The sequence below is a fragment of the Temnothorax curvispinosus genome, unplaced genomic scaffold (assembly GCF_003070985.1).
Source record: "Temnothorax curvispinosus isolate PA1 unplaced genomic scaffold, ASM307098v1 QBEX01014331.1, whole genome shotgun sequence".
In the NCBI taxonomy this organism is placed as follows: domain Eukaryota; kingdom Metazoa; phylum Arthropoda; class Insecta; order Hymenoptera; family Formicidae; genus Temnothorax; species Temnothorax curvispinosus.
This window is the reverse complement of record NW_020224111.1, coordinates 376,216-392,938: the sequence shown is the minus strand read 5'-3', so window position 1 is coordinate 392,938 and position 16,723 is coordinate 376,216. Positions and strand designations below refer to the sequence as shown.

The following is a 16,723-nucleotide window of genomic DNA, read 5'->3' as shown; positions in this document are numbered from 1 at the left end:
GGTGTTAATGACTACGTACGCGCTCTGTCCCAGTATATGTCTTCTGACTGCGAGATAATGCAAAAAGATACAATCGGGTGCTTTGTCTCGTAACAGAATTTTTCTCTGAAAAAATTGAAGAATTTGCAACAAGTAATGATCGTAACGTAAAACATAATCGCGAGGAAAATCCGTCGCATCTTTTTTTTCGCGGATGTAAAAGACATCGTAGCTGTTAAAAATCTTTTTATTAATTTTTACTCATTAATTTCTTATTACACATATTTTTTGAACATATAATACTATAATGGCAGATTCTTTATTCCAAATAGTAGTATAAGATTGTTTCGAATGTGCCCATATATATTCAAAACAAATCGCCACGGTACGTCGTCAAAACAAAGCCCGACCCGCCTCGTGGTGCCGTTAACCCCGGGATCAACCGTCTGCGCGAAGAGAGCTCGATCATTAATGTGAGTCCTCGTCCTTCCGTCTCCGCGCGGTCCTTACTGCGGATTTAAGGAGCCCGAAGGAGAAGGACTTGCGTGCGCGTAGACGTTGGCACGAGTCGCGTGGGCACACATATAGGTGGAGATAGGTGGGTAGGTGGGTTAGCGGGCAGCCGAGCAAGCAGGCGAGCGGGCAAGGCGAGAGCCTGGCAGGCAAGCAGGCAGGCAGGCAGGCAGGCAGGCAAGTAAGCAGGTGCAACGCTGATGTTGCCTGAGGACTGAAACAGCTGTCGTCTTGCCGTGCCCTACTGCAGGCGCACGCGCCGACCGCATCCGCATTTACATTACGTTGCGTTACCATTCTCTCCCCGTTCTCTCTTTCTCTCTTTCTCTCTTACTCTCCTCTTTCTCTCCCCTTCCCTCCCTCCCTCCTTCTCTCCCGGTTTTAATCGGCATCTTCGCGTAACGGTCGTCGATCCCGCGGCGGATGAACGTTTCCTAGAAAAACCGACTCGATCCCGCCCGATGCGTCGCGATGCGACGTGCAGAGCTCCCGCCTGGTCACGGCATATATCGATCGACTGTCCGTATTTTCTCTCCTCTCTCCTCTCTCTCTCTCTCTCTCTCTCCCTCTCTCTTTGGCTGGCTGCTGTCCGCTCACGCGAGAGATACCTACCCATGTATGTGGATGTTTTTAATTATGCACTGCCTCGTGCGGCTTTCAAATGAGATACCGCAAAGATATCGCACGCACGATTTTAGATAGTCTGGTTGTCCTTAACGGAAATGAGAAAAGATGTACACCTTGTACTGCCGCGCAAAGTACAAGTATTACACCTTATGCATTTATTATTGTTATTGTTATTGTATGTGTTTTATTTTGTTTACTTATATTTAGTTTGCAATATTTTATTTTAAAGATTATTTGAAGACTTGGTACTGGTATCCAATATACCTAGATGAGGTCATCTTATTTTATCTTTTGAGAATCTATTTCCGTGAATCACACAGTCCCAAATTAAAAAAATTCCGATATAAGGGTGCTTCTACAGCTGTCACCATTGCACCTGTAGTCCTCCCTCGTTAGGAAATCCAGTTGAAACGGTTCATTGGCCGGGTAGCATGCCATCCCTCCAATGAGCGCCACAGGAGATGAGGGTTGAATGAGAAAAGGCAGTCCTCAAGGGATCTCGAAAGCGTCCTTTCTGCGAAAAGGGATGAAAAGGGGCGTAGATGTAGAGCAGAGGCATGCAATTGGCTGCAAAATGCCGCGTCCGAGCAAAACCTTTTGCTATACAACTGCGTTTCCAAAAGTTACTGCCTTTTCTTAATAAAATTCTGTTTTTAAAAAGGATCTACAGTGATCGTTGGTTTTTGTCAAAGTTATGAATACGCATTATCGGCATTATGCTAGAAGAAGAAAGTATTGACATAAAATACTTCAGACATTTATTAAAAATATCTAAGTTGTTTTAAAAATTCATTATACGTTGTAACTTTATACGAAATATCATTTTCCAAGAGAAATTAACGGTGCACACAGCCACGGAGAGAGAACGCGCGCGTTCAAACGTAAAGAACGCAAAGTTTGGTAATCGTAAAAATATTCTGCCTCTCTATATCAGCTCCGTTCTTTCCGCGTGTACATGCTTATCTGCCGCGCTGATCACCCTGTTACGGTTTACGTATAGCGAAGCATGTGAAATTAACGAAACAAGGCGGGCTTATTTTGTAGCACCGAGTTTACGAGCACAGCGATGTTATTTTTAGCATTATTGCAATATTCTCTCCATGTATAGATTGCCAAATTACCCAAATATAGAAGTTTCTAAAAGTAACGTCTTTTTCTATATAATTATCGTTGCATTGTATTCTAAAAAATTACACGCGTACCGTACATTTGTGAACTATATAGATTTACAATATTACATTTGTACGAGAGTTATGAATTTCGCCGTTCACAGATTTTAAATATTGTTAACAATAAATATTATTTGATAAACTATTTTGCTATAAATTAACGCTAAAAATCAACAAATTACAATTCAATTGTTTTTAAACTGAGACAAAGCCACCAGAAAGTATGAACGCCGGAACATTTGCATGTGCTCGAAGTTATAACACACGGAAAAATAAGTACTCATACAGTCAGATTCGGTGGTACTGATCCTGCCCACATTCGAGAACGTTGCTCCCAGATTTTGATTAGCTGACAATGTCCGGGCGCAACCGGTGAAAGGATTGGGCGGCTGCGTTTCCTAGAAAACTTTCCACGGGAGAATCAAAACGCAGTATATCGGCTACGTGGAAGGCCATTAGTGCATTATGCAACGTAACGACGACGGAGGAGCCGCTCGCGAGACCCGGGGGGACGAAAGGAAAAAGGGGACGAATCGCCGATACGCCGTTTATCGTTATCGGGAGCGAGCGGTGTGTCTTTACTCCTCCCTCTGCCCGCCGCGCAAAAGTCGCCAAACGAGGATACGACATAAGCATCGCTCCTATCGGCATAAGCCCGCTCCTGTTTCCCCCTGCGACGATTATGCGAACGACAGGCAGGGCAGTACTCCTCGCGGATATGATATCTCTTCTTTCCGCAAAAGCGTGGAAAGCGACGTCTGTTCCCTCCGACAATACGCCGCAGTTTTATTGCGCTCTAGATTTTTCGATATATCATGGAAATCGTTGCGTATATTATCTCTAACAATACCCGAGGTACACCTGTAGTCTCGTCAGTTTTTACATCGGCATCATAATTTTCTATAACGTCAAATACTTCGCGCGAGTTCTCTTCTCTTGCGTTCGCAAGGTCGCTTCGCGATAAATTAAATTTTAATCGACGGCGCTTTCACATTCACATATTTTTTTTAAAACGCGCGTTTAGCTTCTTATTGTTCTAGAAACGCTTCTATTCCCACGTTACCTTTGCGAATTGACGCGCGCGCTCTTCTCTCGTATTCCCGCGCAAGAGTCACTCTGTAACCGGCGTATACTCAAACGCGTCATTAAACGGAGATTCCCGAATCGTTTGCGGCGCGCGAGAGGCAATTTCGCCGTAACCGGCGAGGGCAGGTGGCCGTACGGCGGTGTAAACGTGGCGAAATGCCTCCTGGAGGCAAACACAATAGCGGGTGTGCGTTGTTCGCGAGCATCGGCGAGCAGCGATTCCCCGGCGTGTCGAATCGGCGACGACGCCGCGCCGGTTTCCTACTCGGCGTAAAAGGAAAACCGAGCGATCACGTGGCAGTGTGGAGTGAAAGTGCGGAGGAACGGAGAGCTAAGGCTGGATGCGCCTTGGTTAACGATCGGCGTGGCCAATAAGATGGTAAGGGCCCCGCTCATCGGTCATAATGTATCGCGGGGCGCGCGTTGCGAAAATCTCGCTGACGCGCGCCGCGCGGCACTGTCGCAACCGCGGACTCGAATTTCGCGTACGGATAATTCGCAATTGCGTCGCCGCGGCCGCGGCGTGCGCCTTGATCGGGTAAATAAGGCCGGCGCGTAACGACGGACGGCACAATGCGTTGCGTTAGCGAGGTCCGATCCGCTTTGGATGGACGGAGATACCCGGCGAGGCCTCGCCTCGCGGGGGCAGCGGCGTTGTTTGATTTACGCGCTCCACGCTCGATAATCACGCGTGTCGTAATGATAATTGAGTTATAAACTGTACGTTCCCAGAGTACGCGTAGAGACGCTTACAGCAATTATGCTAATTGAATGCCGTGGAGAAAGGAAGCACGAATCCGCGATGTGGTATAGCGCACGTATACTGTACGACATAACAAGAAGAACGCGGCGGCTTATTGTCTCGTTACTGTCATTGTTTTGGCAAATATTTATCGTTACTCTCTCTCTCTCTCTCTTATTATCCTTCTATTTTTCGCAATTTGCGTCTACCGTTACGAGAGCTATGCGTATAATGTAAATTTTGTTGTAAACAACTTAAGAAAACTCGATATACCTTTATTTTGCAATTTTGATTGCGCGCCTACGATAGACATCTTATCTATCAAATTCTAAGAAAATACCCAGTAAAAGAGAGAAAAAAAAAAAAACAGGGAAAATGTAGAAGCGCGTCCCTGCGCGCAAGCGAGCAGCGATATTTACATAACAATCGCGGATCACGTAACCGTCTTTTGCCTTCTCCCGTTGACGTGTGCGTCTGCCGGTCTATCTGTAGGTGTCGCGTACCAATACTCGGTATATACGCGACTTGGAAAGTCAAGTAAACGCCTTCTCTTGCGCGAATCGCAATTTCAGCGCGATACAATCGAAGGTACCAGTCCCGAACGAGAAGCAGAAAAAACGAAGCGCGAATAAATCTACAATAACTTTTTGTAACTAATAAATTTATTAATTGTTAATTTTTAATCTAACTAAAAATTCCTATGTCGCGTGATACCAGCAACTGTGATATCTGCAATTTTTATTTTTAATATACAACATGAATTTTCGGTATTTTAGAAAGCAGGAAACGGATAAATCGCGCGTCCCTTTGTTATTATTTCATATATTTAGTTTCTCAACGTTCGAAATTGGCATAAAACAAACGCAGGATATACGCATTTTCTTAGGCCTGATTGATATTACGCAAATTATCGAATTAACAATGTCGCGATTCATGTCGTGACGTACATGCACGCGGTACGAACGCATACACGTTAGCTATTTAAGTTTAACAATCTGATTAATAATCTGGTTCAGTCCCAAATGCGCGATCATATAGATAAGAACGTGATTATCGGTTTTAATTGCGTTATAGCGTGATGAAGTGGCAAAACACTGGATGAGCTATGCGAACAAAGTCGACTATTCGTGGCGTGTGAGCTTGAACTTGAGATCATTCCACTTAACGCAAACATACATGAGGCCAAGTACGTAATACGTAATACACAAGTACGGCGCGGTAGATAAGGACTTATCGCGTGGACAAAAATCGCTCAAGACCGAATTTGCAAATGCTCTATCGTTATCCTGGAGCCGTGAGTGACCACAACGTTTTGCTGTAAGAAAAGATACGTTACATACACATATGTGTATCTGAGCACACATTTTCGTGGCGAGTTACAATTTTTTTTTTAATTCTAAATCGTTAAATATATAATTATTTCTAAACGTTACAAAAATTTTTTGATGTGTAAAGATGTAATTTTTTGTCGTGGATTTGGAGCACAGTAGTTTATTTAAAATACTTGAATTTTTATAGACTATTGAATCAGATATTTATTTTGAAAAGCACTTTTTTTCATAGTTAATGACATAATATCCATCGTGAAGAGGAAGCACAGTTGGTCAAGGACTCTCGATGTAATAATGACACACGTAATGTATAAGTATGTGTGTGATATAAAAGCAGAAATCAATAATCTATGATAGGATAATAGGAACCTATATACCATCCCTATTCCATATCTCGTGTAAAAACTTTAATATGACCTTTTTTATTATGACTTACGTAAGAATATCGTACTTATGGTAGTTAATAAACATAAAAAATTTAATAAAAATAAAGAATTACTTATAATGAATTATCGGAGTGTTCCATGTTAATTGCATTAAGACTCTACTTGGCCGTATAAGACGGATAATGTATGCTTTGAATATATTAGACTCGCGCAAGAACATCATTAAGTTCTTTTCCCGTGTTCGATCCATCACGAGCGACCCGGCGCGGCGTCGGTCGCTAAAAGAAATTAGAATATTGCAGCGCCGCGACTCGGCGAAGCCATTTCTAGCCGCCGATCGAGGACACATTCGGGGAAAGGGATGGCGAGAGGGCGCGAGGGCTTTCCAAGGATATTAGGTGTCCGAGCAGTGTCCCGGGGACGATTCATCGCCGTCTGGCGGAAAGGGGTGGCCGGCTCGAAAGATAGAGGGGGCGGAGGGTGCCTGTACAACAACCACCGGGCGGTTGTGCCTCGGGGATAAAATTGATTCCCGCATGTGTGGCGCATCAATGGTTCCAAACAAATCGTCAAAGTGATTTTATGTTGTGGCCGGTATCGCGATGGCAACCGACCCGAACGCCATGGTAACGCCGCTGGCTCATTCGGGGTCTCTAATTCACAAACCTACGGACGCGTCCGTACAAAAGCGCCCTATTTGAGATATTCCGTAGAGCAGCGCGTAAACCCATGCTGCTTTTCGACTTTCGTGGCGGAAGGAGGTCGAGGGGTGCGAGGGAAACCGGCGAAAAAGGGGCGTTCGAGATCAGGGAAGGTGAGGGAGGGGGAGGGTGAGAAAGAGAGGGCGCGAGAGGGAGCGAGGAGGGTGAGAGATAGGTGTGGGAGGGAAAGGGAGAACCGGAGAGCCGCTCGAGGTGGAAAGAGTGGCAATGGTGAGGGGCGGGGGAAAAGAGAGGAGAGAGAGCGAGCTGCTACACCCCACGTGTGTTTCTCCACGAGTCGCCATGGCGACCCTTTGGCGTTCGTTACAGTAATGGGTTGGGAGAACAGCGGCCGGGAGGCGCTCGAGTCTCCCACGCTTGTCGGGGACACCTGCCTTAACGATTATCCTGTTGAAGGAAGGAAAGACGTCTCTATCAGGCGAGATTTTGCCGATCCTGTTGTACCGACAACAACCGATTTTTAGCACCCGTATAGTCTCGCGTCTTTACAGTGTGTATAGTCTTTAACGGATACTTTCGTCTTTTAAACGAGCGTTTGACTGATACGAAAGGTGCTTTCGTGTCTGATACGTTAGCCCTGACATTAATAGAATAAAAAAAAAAAATCCGTAAGATTTCTAGACACGTAGGGATACCTTCTGTTTTTCATCCGTGCACCCTTCCACGTATTTGGAACCGACTTTTCCTCGACGATAAATAAAGCCTGATCGCAATCGCAGTAATAGGTTCACGTAGCATTGTTGAAACACGTGTACTCTGAGTAAGCAACTTGCGTGAGGAAAGTTTTCTCTGCTTTTAATGAAATTCCGCATTTACACTGGAGTTTATCTTATATCAAAAATTCCTAATCGCGCATTACAATTATTGTCATAGGATAAGTCAGATTAAAAGATAACTTCAATATCGAATGGCGAATTGTCATGTATCGAAGCACGGATTATTACATCGAATTTTACTATGTCAATTTTCTGGTAACATTTATATTCGGTAAGTGCTAATAAATTAGTTTTTGAAGCTAGAACGATCTTCTGAACTCGTGACGTCTAATAGCATAATCGTTTTTCATAGGCGCTGCTCCTAAAGTGGCACACGCGGAAATCTATGATCGAAATAGCAACACGAAAATCTCGCGTGACAATATTTATCTGAAATCGCGACTACTGACATTATATCCGAAACGTGAGCGCGTGCAAGAAATTGTCGGAAGATAACTTCTCACACATCGTATACCGTTAGACTGTAAAAATTGCTTCTTGTCTCCTTGCGCTGATAATAAATATCGGTGGAAACGTTTATGCGTTTCAATGCAATTCAATGCGGTCTCAAATGGACGTTGGGATCGCAGAATGTTCGAGCTGTGAATAATATTTTGTCCATTTGCATAATCGAATCTAATTGTATGACTCTGCAATAGAGTTATCGTTCTCTTATACAGTTCTGCAAAGGGTAAAAGTACAGAAATGTAATTTATCTAGTGTAATTTATCTAATTAAGATAAATTAACCATACTACAAGTATAAAGTATAACTGTTTATATTTTAGTAAAATAATACTCGGAAGGGACAAGAAAAAAGAGGAATCGCTCATAATTCGTTCCAATTCATGCAGTATAATATAATTGTATTTTGCGCTACAAGCTCTTTATCTTGAGTTCTCCAATCTATCTCTCGTGCTCTTCTTCCAGATTTAGAGATTTTATTCATTATCGACGCAATTACTCAAAAGTTCAGGCATTCTGATTCCAACGCGACGCAAATAAAGTTAGCATATCATCAACCACCGTTACGTGTTGCTTCCTGACATCGGGCTGCTCGCGATTGCGTTTAAACGAAGCGGCAGTACGAGGTGGATCCACCGAGCTGACCAAAGTGGGACGACGTTTCGGCGGGCACGCGAAATGTCGGCTTCCGCTCCTCCATCGTTTCTATACGTCAAAGAGACGCGAGCATTCATCACCTCTCGATCCCTCTACTCGTTATATCTGTTATTTCTTCCTTTTTTTCCTTTTCGTGCGACAATGTGACGCTGCCATTTCTCGTTGTGAGTTCGGCTCGGCCTTTCCCACACGTGGGATTGTTTGCGATGACCTCTGACTCCGTTCGGTGCGCACGTCGCAACATCATCGTTACATTCACGCAAATAGCCGCCCGATGCTCGAGGCTAATCAGGACGGGACTCGCGCCGCTCTTCCTTTGCCCATGCCTCATGAATCCGTATGAATATTGATCGGCGAGCATGATCATTCATTGATCTTCGGGGTCATCAGGATGCTCTCTACGTCGCGTGACTCTGATTATGGCCGCGCGCCAGTCAATGTCTTCAATTCTATATTAGATCGTCAAGAAAAAATACTCACATTTAATACGTTTATTTTTTCATCTATGTGCGCATATTCCCTTGTAACAATCTATAATTATAAGTACATAATAAATGTATTGTACGATATAAGTGTCGCATATTAATTTTTATAAGAAACATAAGTATTAATTTTAAAAATGCTACATATATATAAAGATAATACGTTATCAAGTAAATTTATTAATAATATTTTGTCCGACATTTAACATTCTATGATTTAAGAGTTTATTAAAATCAAAAGTCGATTAAGATCAACAGGGGGTACTATCTCTATCTTTATTTTTATTAATTTTTTACATCGACAAACTCTTTTTTATTACACACGTTTACATATACACATGGAGGGACAAAGATCACGCATCTATGCGAACGGGGAGTATTTAAGGATCAAGCGTATGCAAAGCAGTCTGTTACCACGCAGATAGCCTGTCCGCGTCACAGGGCAACACACCGGACGTTCGGTCTGCAAATTTATGTTAATCGGAACGTATCAGTAGTTCTGGAAGCTTAAACAGACCAACGGCGACGCTCGGTTTTGCTTTGTTTCGGCGACTAATAGCGTTTTTCATTGGCAGAACTGGTGCGCACTCAGTGCACATTAAGGCCGTTGTACACTGATTTAATCTCTAATATTTAAAGTAAAATGCAAATATTTCGACTGATAAAATACCCAGTACATATTTTACCAAATAGTGCAATAAAGAATATTGAGCATTTCATGATTTAACCCGTTTATATTAAACATACACATTACGTTGATTTGTGTACAACGGCTTTAATGTGCACTGAGTGCGCACCAGTTCTGCCAAAGAAAAACGCTATAACAATAAGACGCGCGCGTATAAGCGCTGCGATGCTGCGAACATTTCATTTTTACGATGACACCGTAATTTTTAGCGTAATCTTTATTTAAAGAGAAAATTTTTAGAGAGAATCTGAAAATCATACTAAAACAAATAGTCGAACAATTTAAAAATTGGTAAACGCCTCATAATATATGTACAATCAATACACGTATATATGCACTTGAAAATGTATAGGTCAATAGCGAGTATGATATCGATTTAAAAAAATAGGTAAATAAAATATAGTAATGTACTCTGGAAGATTTGCCTGCAACTGCGACTAAACTACAGGCGCGTTCAAAAAATTAACGTTAGTATTTACGCGTCTTTAAAATCATACGCATCTTAAAAGAGATGATTCCGGACCGATTCTTTCTCACATTCAAGAAACAAAATTTGGAAGAGTTTAGAAGATTCTTCCTACAAATTTTCAAATACACGCCATATACGTTACACCCCTTATTGGATCGCATGTTCATGAATAATAGCATCTGTGCGTCGTTTCGCATTTCAGAAACATCTGGAAATACTTACGGCAAGTATTCTGTCGTAGGTAGAATAGTTTAGGATAAATTCTAAGAAGAATATTTCTGATAGTAAATATGTATCTTGAAATTGTCTCCTGGAAAATCGTTTCGCATTTCACAAACATCTGGTAGTATTTGTAGAAATTACATTAACATAAATTCTTCACGTATAGGTACTTTATTATATTTGTACATATATGTATTTTACGAGTACAAGTTTGTAGTGTGAAAACTGACCATGGACCATTCTCACAATTTCACACGCCTTTATCGACCTTTGAGATTAAATCTGATGCTGTCACTGGTTCAAATGAGAGATTCAATGCAGGTAAACAAAATCCACGCTCATGGGAGAGAGAGATCTTCTAGATCTCAGAGAAGGGGTTGCGATGTTTTAATTTCGAGATTGCCGAGTGACCCAACCGAATGGTCAATTTCCATGATATTCCCATGGACGTTGGCTACCTGAAACGATCTTCCTCGTTCGCAAGGTGACCAGCAATGAAAATTTACCTGGGCAATGTCCGCGCGCGGCGAAGGAGAGGGAGAGAAAGGGAGAAGGCAGCCTATTTAAATCAGGCCGAAAAAATCCGTTAGGCATAAGTGACCTTCTTCGTGTCCAGCTCGAGGTATCTAACGAACGGCCAGTGGCGGTACGCGCGCGCGATAGCGGTATGGGAAAAACTATGCTCTAATAGATCCTCGGACGTAGTCGGCCGTGTCGACCGACCGTTGAGGGATGCGTTAAGGTGTCCTTACACCTGGACGAGGAGCTGCCGCTCGATATTGATATTCCTTGTTGTCCGGTACACTTTCGTAAACTGGAGCAACGGACGATCGCGTTCCCCCATCACGGTCGACTAGCCAGCGATGTTGTATCGTTCAGATTTCAATTCAGACCAACGCCTCTCAGATAAGAAACGACTTTTTTTCTTTAAACGTTAGATACTATTGACTTGAAAATTTTGCCGATGAATAATATCTGCGAAATAATGATCATAGTTTTGAACAAATGGAAAATAGCGCACATTTACTTTATCGTACGTTCTTCAATATTTATATTAGATAAACCAGAAAAACACTCAGGCATATCTCGATAGAAATGAATATAAATGCAATTGATAAAGAAATTATTTAACTCAGAATTATAATAATTTCATTCAAGAAATATTCAAAAATTTCGTTTCGAACAGCAGATGACAAGCGATGACGCTTGAATTATGCAAGTTGCTCGTCGCTTTCATGGTGGGCTTGTGACCGTTGAAATATCCCGCCCAACAAATTTCCGTTGGTCAAGCTTGACATTAACTAGAGCAACGCACATACGACCCCACCACTTTCTTTAGAGACGAGCAAGGATTGGGCCAGCAAAGACTACGAATTATTTTTTATCTAAACTGGTATAGTACTGCGGGGCACTAACGTCTAGGACACATATTCACGACGCACTAGCATTTCTAATCATATCAAACACGTTTGTAGGCATTCGTTGGTATCGGTCGAAACGCCCGGAAACATTTTTTGGGGGGAAAGTTATTTTAAAAAATAAATTTGATTATAAAATTAAAAAATTATATAATATATGAGATATCGAAAGTAGGAAATAATATTTATGTTGTTTTCATAGATGTATCGCACATCTGTGCAAAATAATTAATTTGAAATAAATAAGTAGAAATTAATTAAGTGCAGGGGCTTGCGCAATACGATTGTTGTTATATCTGCGAGAAGACAGTTTGGCACAGTTTTCATCTTGCCCGTTTTTTTAATCGTTTTTCGTTTGCAGCAATGGAATGCAAGCCTTGAAGAGTTTAAGCAGATACGTCGTAGGTAAAAGTTTATCGCAGCTTATTAAGAGCCATACGTCATATATTATGCATTATTCAGTACAACGAGGCTGGAAATGGCATGGTCGTTATGAAACAAAACAAAATTAGAATGAAACACTAGGAAAAGTTTTGACGTCGAGTTAAAAGAGACGCTCTCGTCCTTAAGAAAGTTGGAAACGTGACATCGCGCTTTTGTTAGTCGAAATTCAATTAAATGAAAATCACATCGACGAGGAAAAAAGTCTGTTTGTGTCGCTTATATTCGAGTCATTTGACTGCGATGATACATTAGTCACTCAAAATAAATAAAACATTAATATGTAATGAATTTGTTGTGAATTTTTTGAAACGTTTTAGATCTTTCTGCAAATAAGAGTGAAGATGTAACAGTGACGTTACAATAATGCTAAATAGAATGCCAAACAGGGATATATGTGAATATAGTGTAAATGCGTATCGCTAAGTTTTGCCAGATAATAGAGAAAACACGATAATACGAATATTTCTGTTATTATTACGCAAAAGTCGTTAAAAATGACTCTCATAAGAACCGTAAAACTGCTGTCACTATTTTTACTTCTCTCGTAAAATGGTTCGCTCGATAAAAGAGACTCGCGCTACCGTTATATAACGACATACGCGGTCACGGAGGCTTTTTTTATCATTTGAAGGATATTTACGAGGCTCTCACATCGATGGTGTCGACTGCGTCTTAATTTTTGAGTAGTACCGGTTTTATTTGAGGTAGAAGAATATGTGAGAAAAGCTCAAAATTTATGATTGGATTTGTTATAGTCGATTAGTCTTTCCTTTCCGCATGCAGATGTTTTTCTCCAACTGACTGCGCTTTGATTTTTTCGGTATAGGTTAACATCCGTAAATAAACCAACATTATTTTCTAATTTTGTCTTAACTTTATATCAATAAAATCGAATATAATAAACAATTTATGTAGGATTTTGTGAAGCTTCCAAGAATATAATTTGTTCTAATTATAATTAGATATATATTGTTTTGTATATTTTTTTTTAGAAATAATGTGAAAGATTATTGTGTTCATTTTCCTTTGACACAAACATTACGAAGATTATTTTTTTATCTTTTAAATATATACAATTTATTTGTTTTGACGGTTTAAAATTATTATTTATAATTTCTGAAAATTCACATTTTGTATATGACGAATAAGATAAAATATTTGTTTTTATTTTATTTTTAATTTAATTTTTAGAAAGTTTAAATTTTACGTAAATTTAAATTTTTTTACTTATTTTTCGTCAATGATTCTGTCATAAAATATCGATACTATACTTCTATATATGTATATTGTAGATAATACCTAAAAAGCGCATTTTTTTAAGTGTAAGTTTGCCTGTGTGTATGTTTGCAAAGTACCTTCTGTACAACTTACACAATCTACGTATACAGAATATGTGCGTAACTGGTCTCGATAACTAATACGTTGATACATCAGTTTTACGTCTTATATGACGCGGAAAATTGGTCGGCATCGGGACGGTAACGGTCAACAGTCTTCGACCAAACCAAAAAGCTGTCCTATTGGTGCAGATATTCAAATACGCCAATCGCCGAGCAGATTTTAACGGAAATGGTGCCGCCAAAAGACACGTGTGTCACATTTTATCGTTAAACTTTTCTCGAGCCGCGCCCAGCCGGCTCAGAGCCCGCCTAGAGTAAGGGCATTTTAGATGGACCCACAAAAGGGTTATGTACCTGCACGACCCTGACGGTTGTTGCCGCGAGTCCGGCCGAACCCCCGTTCTGACCTGCGAACCTGAAGACCACTCTTGTCCACAATCCCTTTAATTCGCGAGGACCAAACTGATCCCAAGGGAATCAGGTTTTCCATGTAACCCTCGTAACAGGTAGGCGCATACGAGATATCCGCACAATTCTGTGGAAGCGTGCAGGTATACGACCTTTGACACGCTGGACCTTCCCTCGTCCGTAACCCCGATTCACTTGGCCACGAGGGTAAACCGGTCCAAGATTGGTGAACCACGGCCGGTACCCTTATAGGTGTCCGATATGCGTTTAATTTTGCAGAACGTTAAAATAATAAAATTATGTAACCAAAAGACGACACGAGGATGATTCAATAGCGTCTTTTTAATGGTCAATATATGCACATGACTATTATCTACGACGGAAATATTTTGAAAAATGAAAAATGCAAGTTTAAAAATAGACGATCGACTTATTTTTAAATCTACACATTTTACAATCAAGTATTAATTATTATATTAGTAAAAGATAACAGTAAAAGATTTATTATTTATAATTTAATTAGTGAAAAATGAATGATGAATATTGTGATGTAATAAACATAGATATTTGTATTTGTTTAGATTTTAAAACTCTGGTAAAAATTGTGCTGTTAAATTAATTTAAAGTAATGACTTCTGGTGAAAATATAACAAAGTTGCGAAAGAGAAGAGTTTCTGGGAGAGTTTTGTCGTGCAGTTAAAGCCGTCCATCTCTTTAGAAGTGAGTCGTGGTCGAATGTCTCTCATCAACCGGACGTGTGTTCGGTTGAAACGTTAAGAGAAAGAAGGAGAAAATAAAGACAATTTCCGCCTGTCCGATGGGAGGACGCGCTTTGATTTGTTTTTGTAGTTTCCGCCGGAACCAAGGCGCAGGTATATGGGGTCTTGATATAATAATAATAGGGTTGCGAGCGAAGAAAAGGTGTGAAATTTCCGCTTTGTCGAGATTCAAGAAGTAGTTTTAAATTACAAAAAAATATGTGTCACTCTATGTAAGATTGACACCATAAAAAAATAGCTATGCATGCTTTTTTATATTCTTATACAAGTTCTTTAATAAGTAAAACGATTTTAAATATTTTTTGTCGTTTATTTTTTTTGACTTGATTATTTTTCCAATATGTGTGTGTGTGTGCGGGTTTGCGTGTGCATATATGTATGTGATGCACGTCTGTTTGATATTTTCAGAAACTTGAATATCTACAAAATTAAAAAAGTTGAAGATTTGGGACAAAAATCATTTTATTATTTTCGAGATAAACTATATTCTTTCATGTCACCAAGGTTTTTGTTCGATTATAAAAATTTAAAATCAAAACTTGCTACGCTTTCTTTTTCTCCTTTTCTGAGAATGTAATTCTCACAACTTTAGAATCGTTGGATATTCATCTCTTTCGAGACAAAGTGTTAAAAAAATATATGGTCGAATAATTCTTCTTATCTTGAATAATTGTGGCAAAGTCATCTCTGTTCCGCAGTAAGATGAAAGAGCCAGAGAGCGGACGCAGCGGGAGGCTGCGCAAGCGTGACGTCCTTGCTCTCTATTGGCTTCGTTTAGCCGACCAATGAAAGCGGAGATGTCCCTACTATGCCAAGATCTCCGTCAGTGGTCCAGCCTTCGTCTGGTTTCAATTGCTCCGTATCAATATGATACATATATCGCTTTCAATATCATCATCACGTGTTTTAAGTTCTTCGCGAAATGAAGAAATGTCTTTTCCTGATTGTGATGAATGACATTAATTATCAATTTCACGTTTTAATAAATAATTTTTAATTATGTAGCCTCGTTGATTCTCGGATTTAACAAATTACGTAACGCTTTTCTACTGCAAAACGAAATCGATTGTAGTTCCACACGTATATGTCTTTTTATATATCTTTTTAAATCAAGAGATTTCCATTTATTTACTTTTGACTTTTAAATTAAACAGATTAAATAATTACTCATTCCTACATTTTTTATGACTTTTAAATAATTGCTGTGTTAATAGATATTTATATTATATGGATTGTATTTAAAAAAAAGAAATAGGGGAATTAATCTTCTATGTGCCTTAAATCGTTTATTCTATTTGCAAGTGTTAAAAATACCGATTTTCAATGAGTTGCCGGTATGAATAATGTATTCGCGGAAGATTTGAGACGACTTTACGTAGAAGATTGACACACGGTCACCTTTGCATATTGCGCTTCTTCGATGACCTTACTTGCTAATGAAGTTGCGCTCATCGGTGCCGAGGCAGCACGAAGTCTCTTTATCACGCTGGCCGATAAGGCAAAAGTATCAATGGTCAGATGTCATTTATGGTAATTCGCAGACTGCTGTCGGCACAGCGCTCTTGAATAGCGAGCAAAAAAATATTTCGCGTTGCAAAAGCAAAATTTATAAAAATAAAAGTAGCATGAGAAAATTGTTACATAATAAAGACGGATTAATAATAACTCGAAAATATAACACTATGATTTCCTATGTATGAATCATAATTTTTCCGTAATTATACCAAGGCTGATAATTTCAAGCTAAGAAATATTTGAAAAGATGGTTCCCATTCCACACTAAGACTGCCGAAATTTTCTTGATATTATCTCGTGAAAGTGATCGTCAAAATCATTTTTAGGGTAAAATTTCATGAAGCCCGTATGAAATGATTTAACGTGAGGCACATATGGCGATATGGCAACAGAATTATTCGTATTTCTGTAAACAATTTCTTCGCGAAAATGTTGAATTGTCAAACGTGCGTGCGTGATGATTCAAAGTATTCCCGCTCAGTCAGCTCGGGATACATAAGTCATGATCTAGAATTCAGCACGCACTA

General features: G+C 40.1%; 1 protein-coding gene and 1 long non-coding RNA gene across 7 annotated transcripts in view; one reads left to right on the top strand and one right to left on the bottom strand.

Moving 5' to 3' along the window:
* Positions 1-16,723, top strand: part of LOC112464599 (ras-responsive element-binding protein 1) — a 125,519-nt gene that overhangs the window by 54,265 nt on the left and 54,531 nt on the right. For 2 of the 6 annotated variants that reach the window (XM_025031698.1, XM_025031696.1), the window contains exon 1: positions 5,172-5,302. The exons of 3 other annotated variants lie outside the window; for them this stretch is intronic. In XM_025031698.1, the coding sequence (XP_024887466.1) occupies positions 5,215-5,302 (88 nt within the window). In that variant the 5' untranslated portion in view covers positions 5,172-5,214. Of the gene's footprint in view, positions 1-2,920; positions 3,754-5,171; positions 5,303-16,723 lie in introns of those variants that run through there. One more of the 6 variants, XM_025031702.1, reaches the window with a different exon arrangement.
* Positions 1,031-2,730, bottom strand: LOC112464600. Its single transcript, XR_003041928.1, has 2 exons — positions 2,575-2,730; positions 1,031-1,633 (listed from the first exon to the last, which is right to left on the bottom strand). It is a non-coding gene; the product is annotated as an uncharacterized LOC112464600 (long non-coding RNA).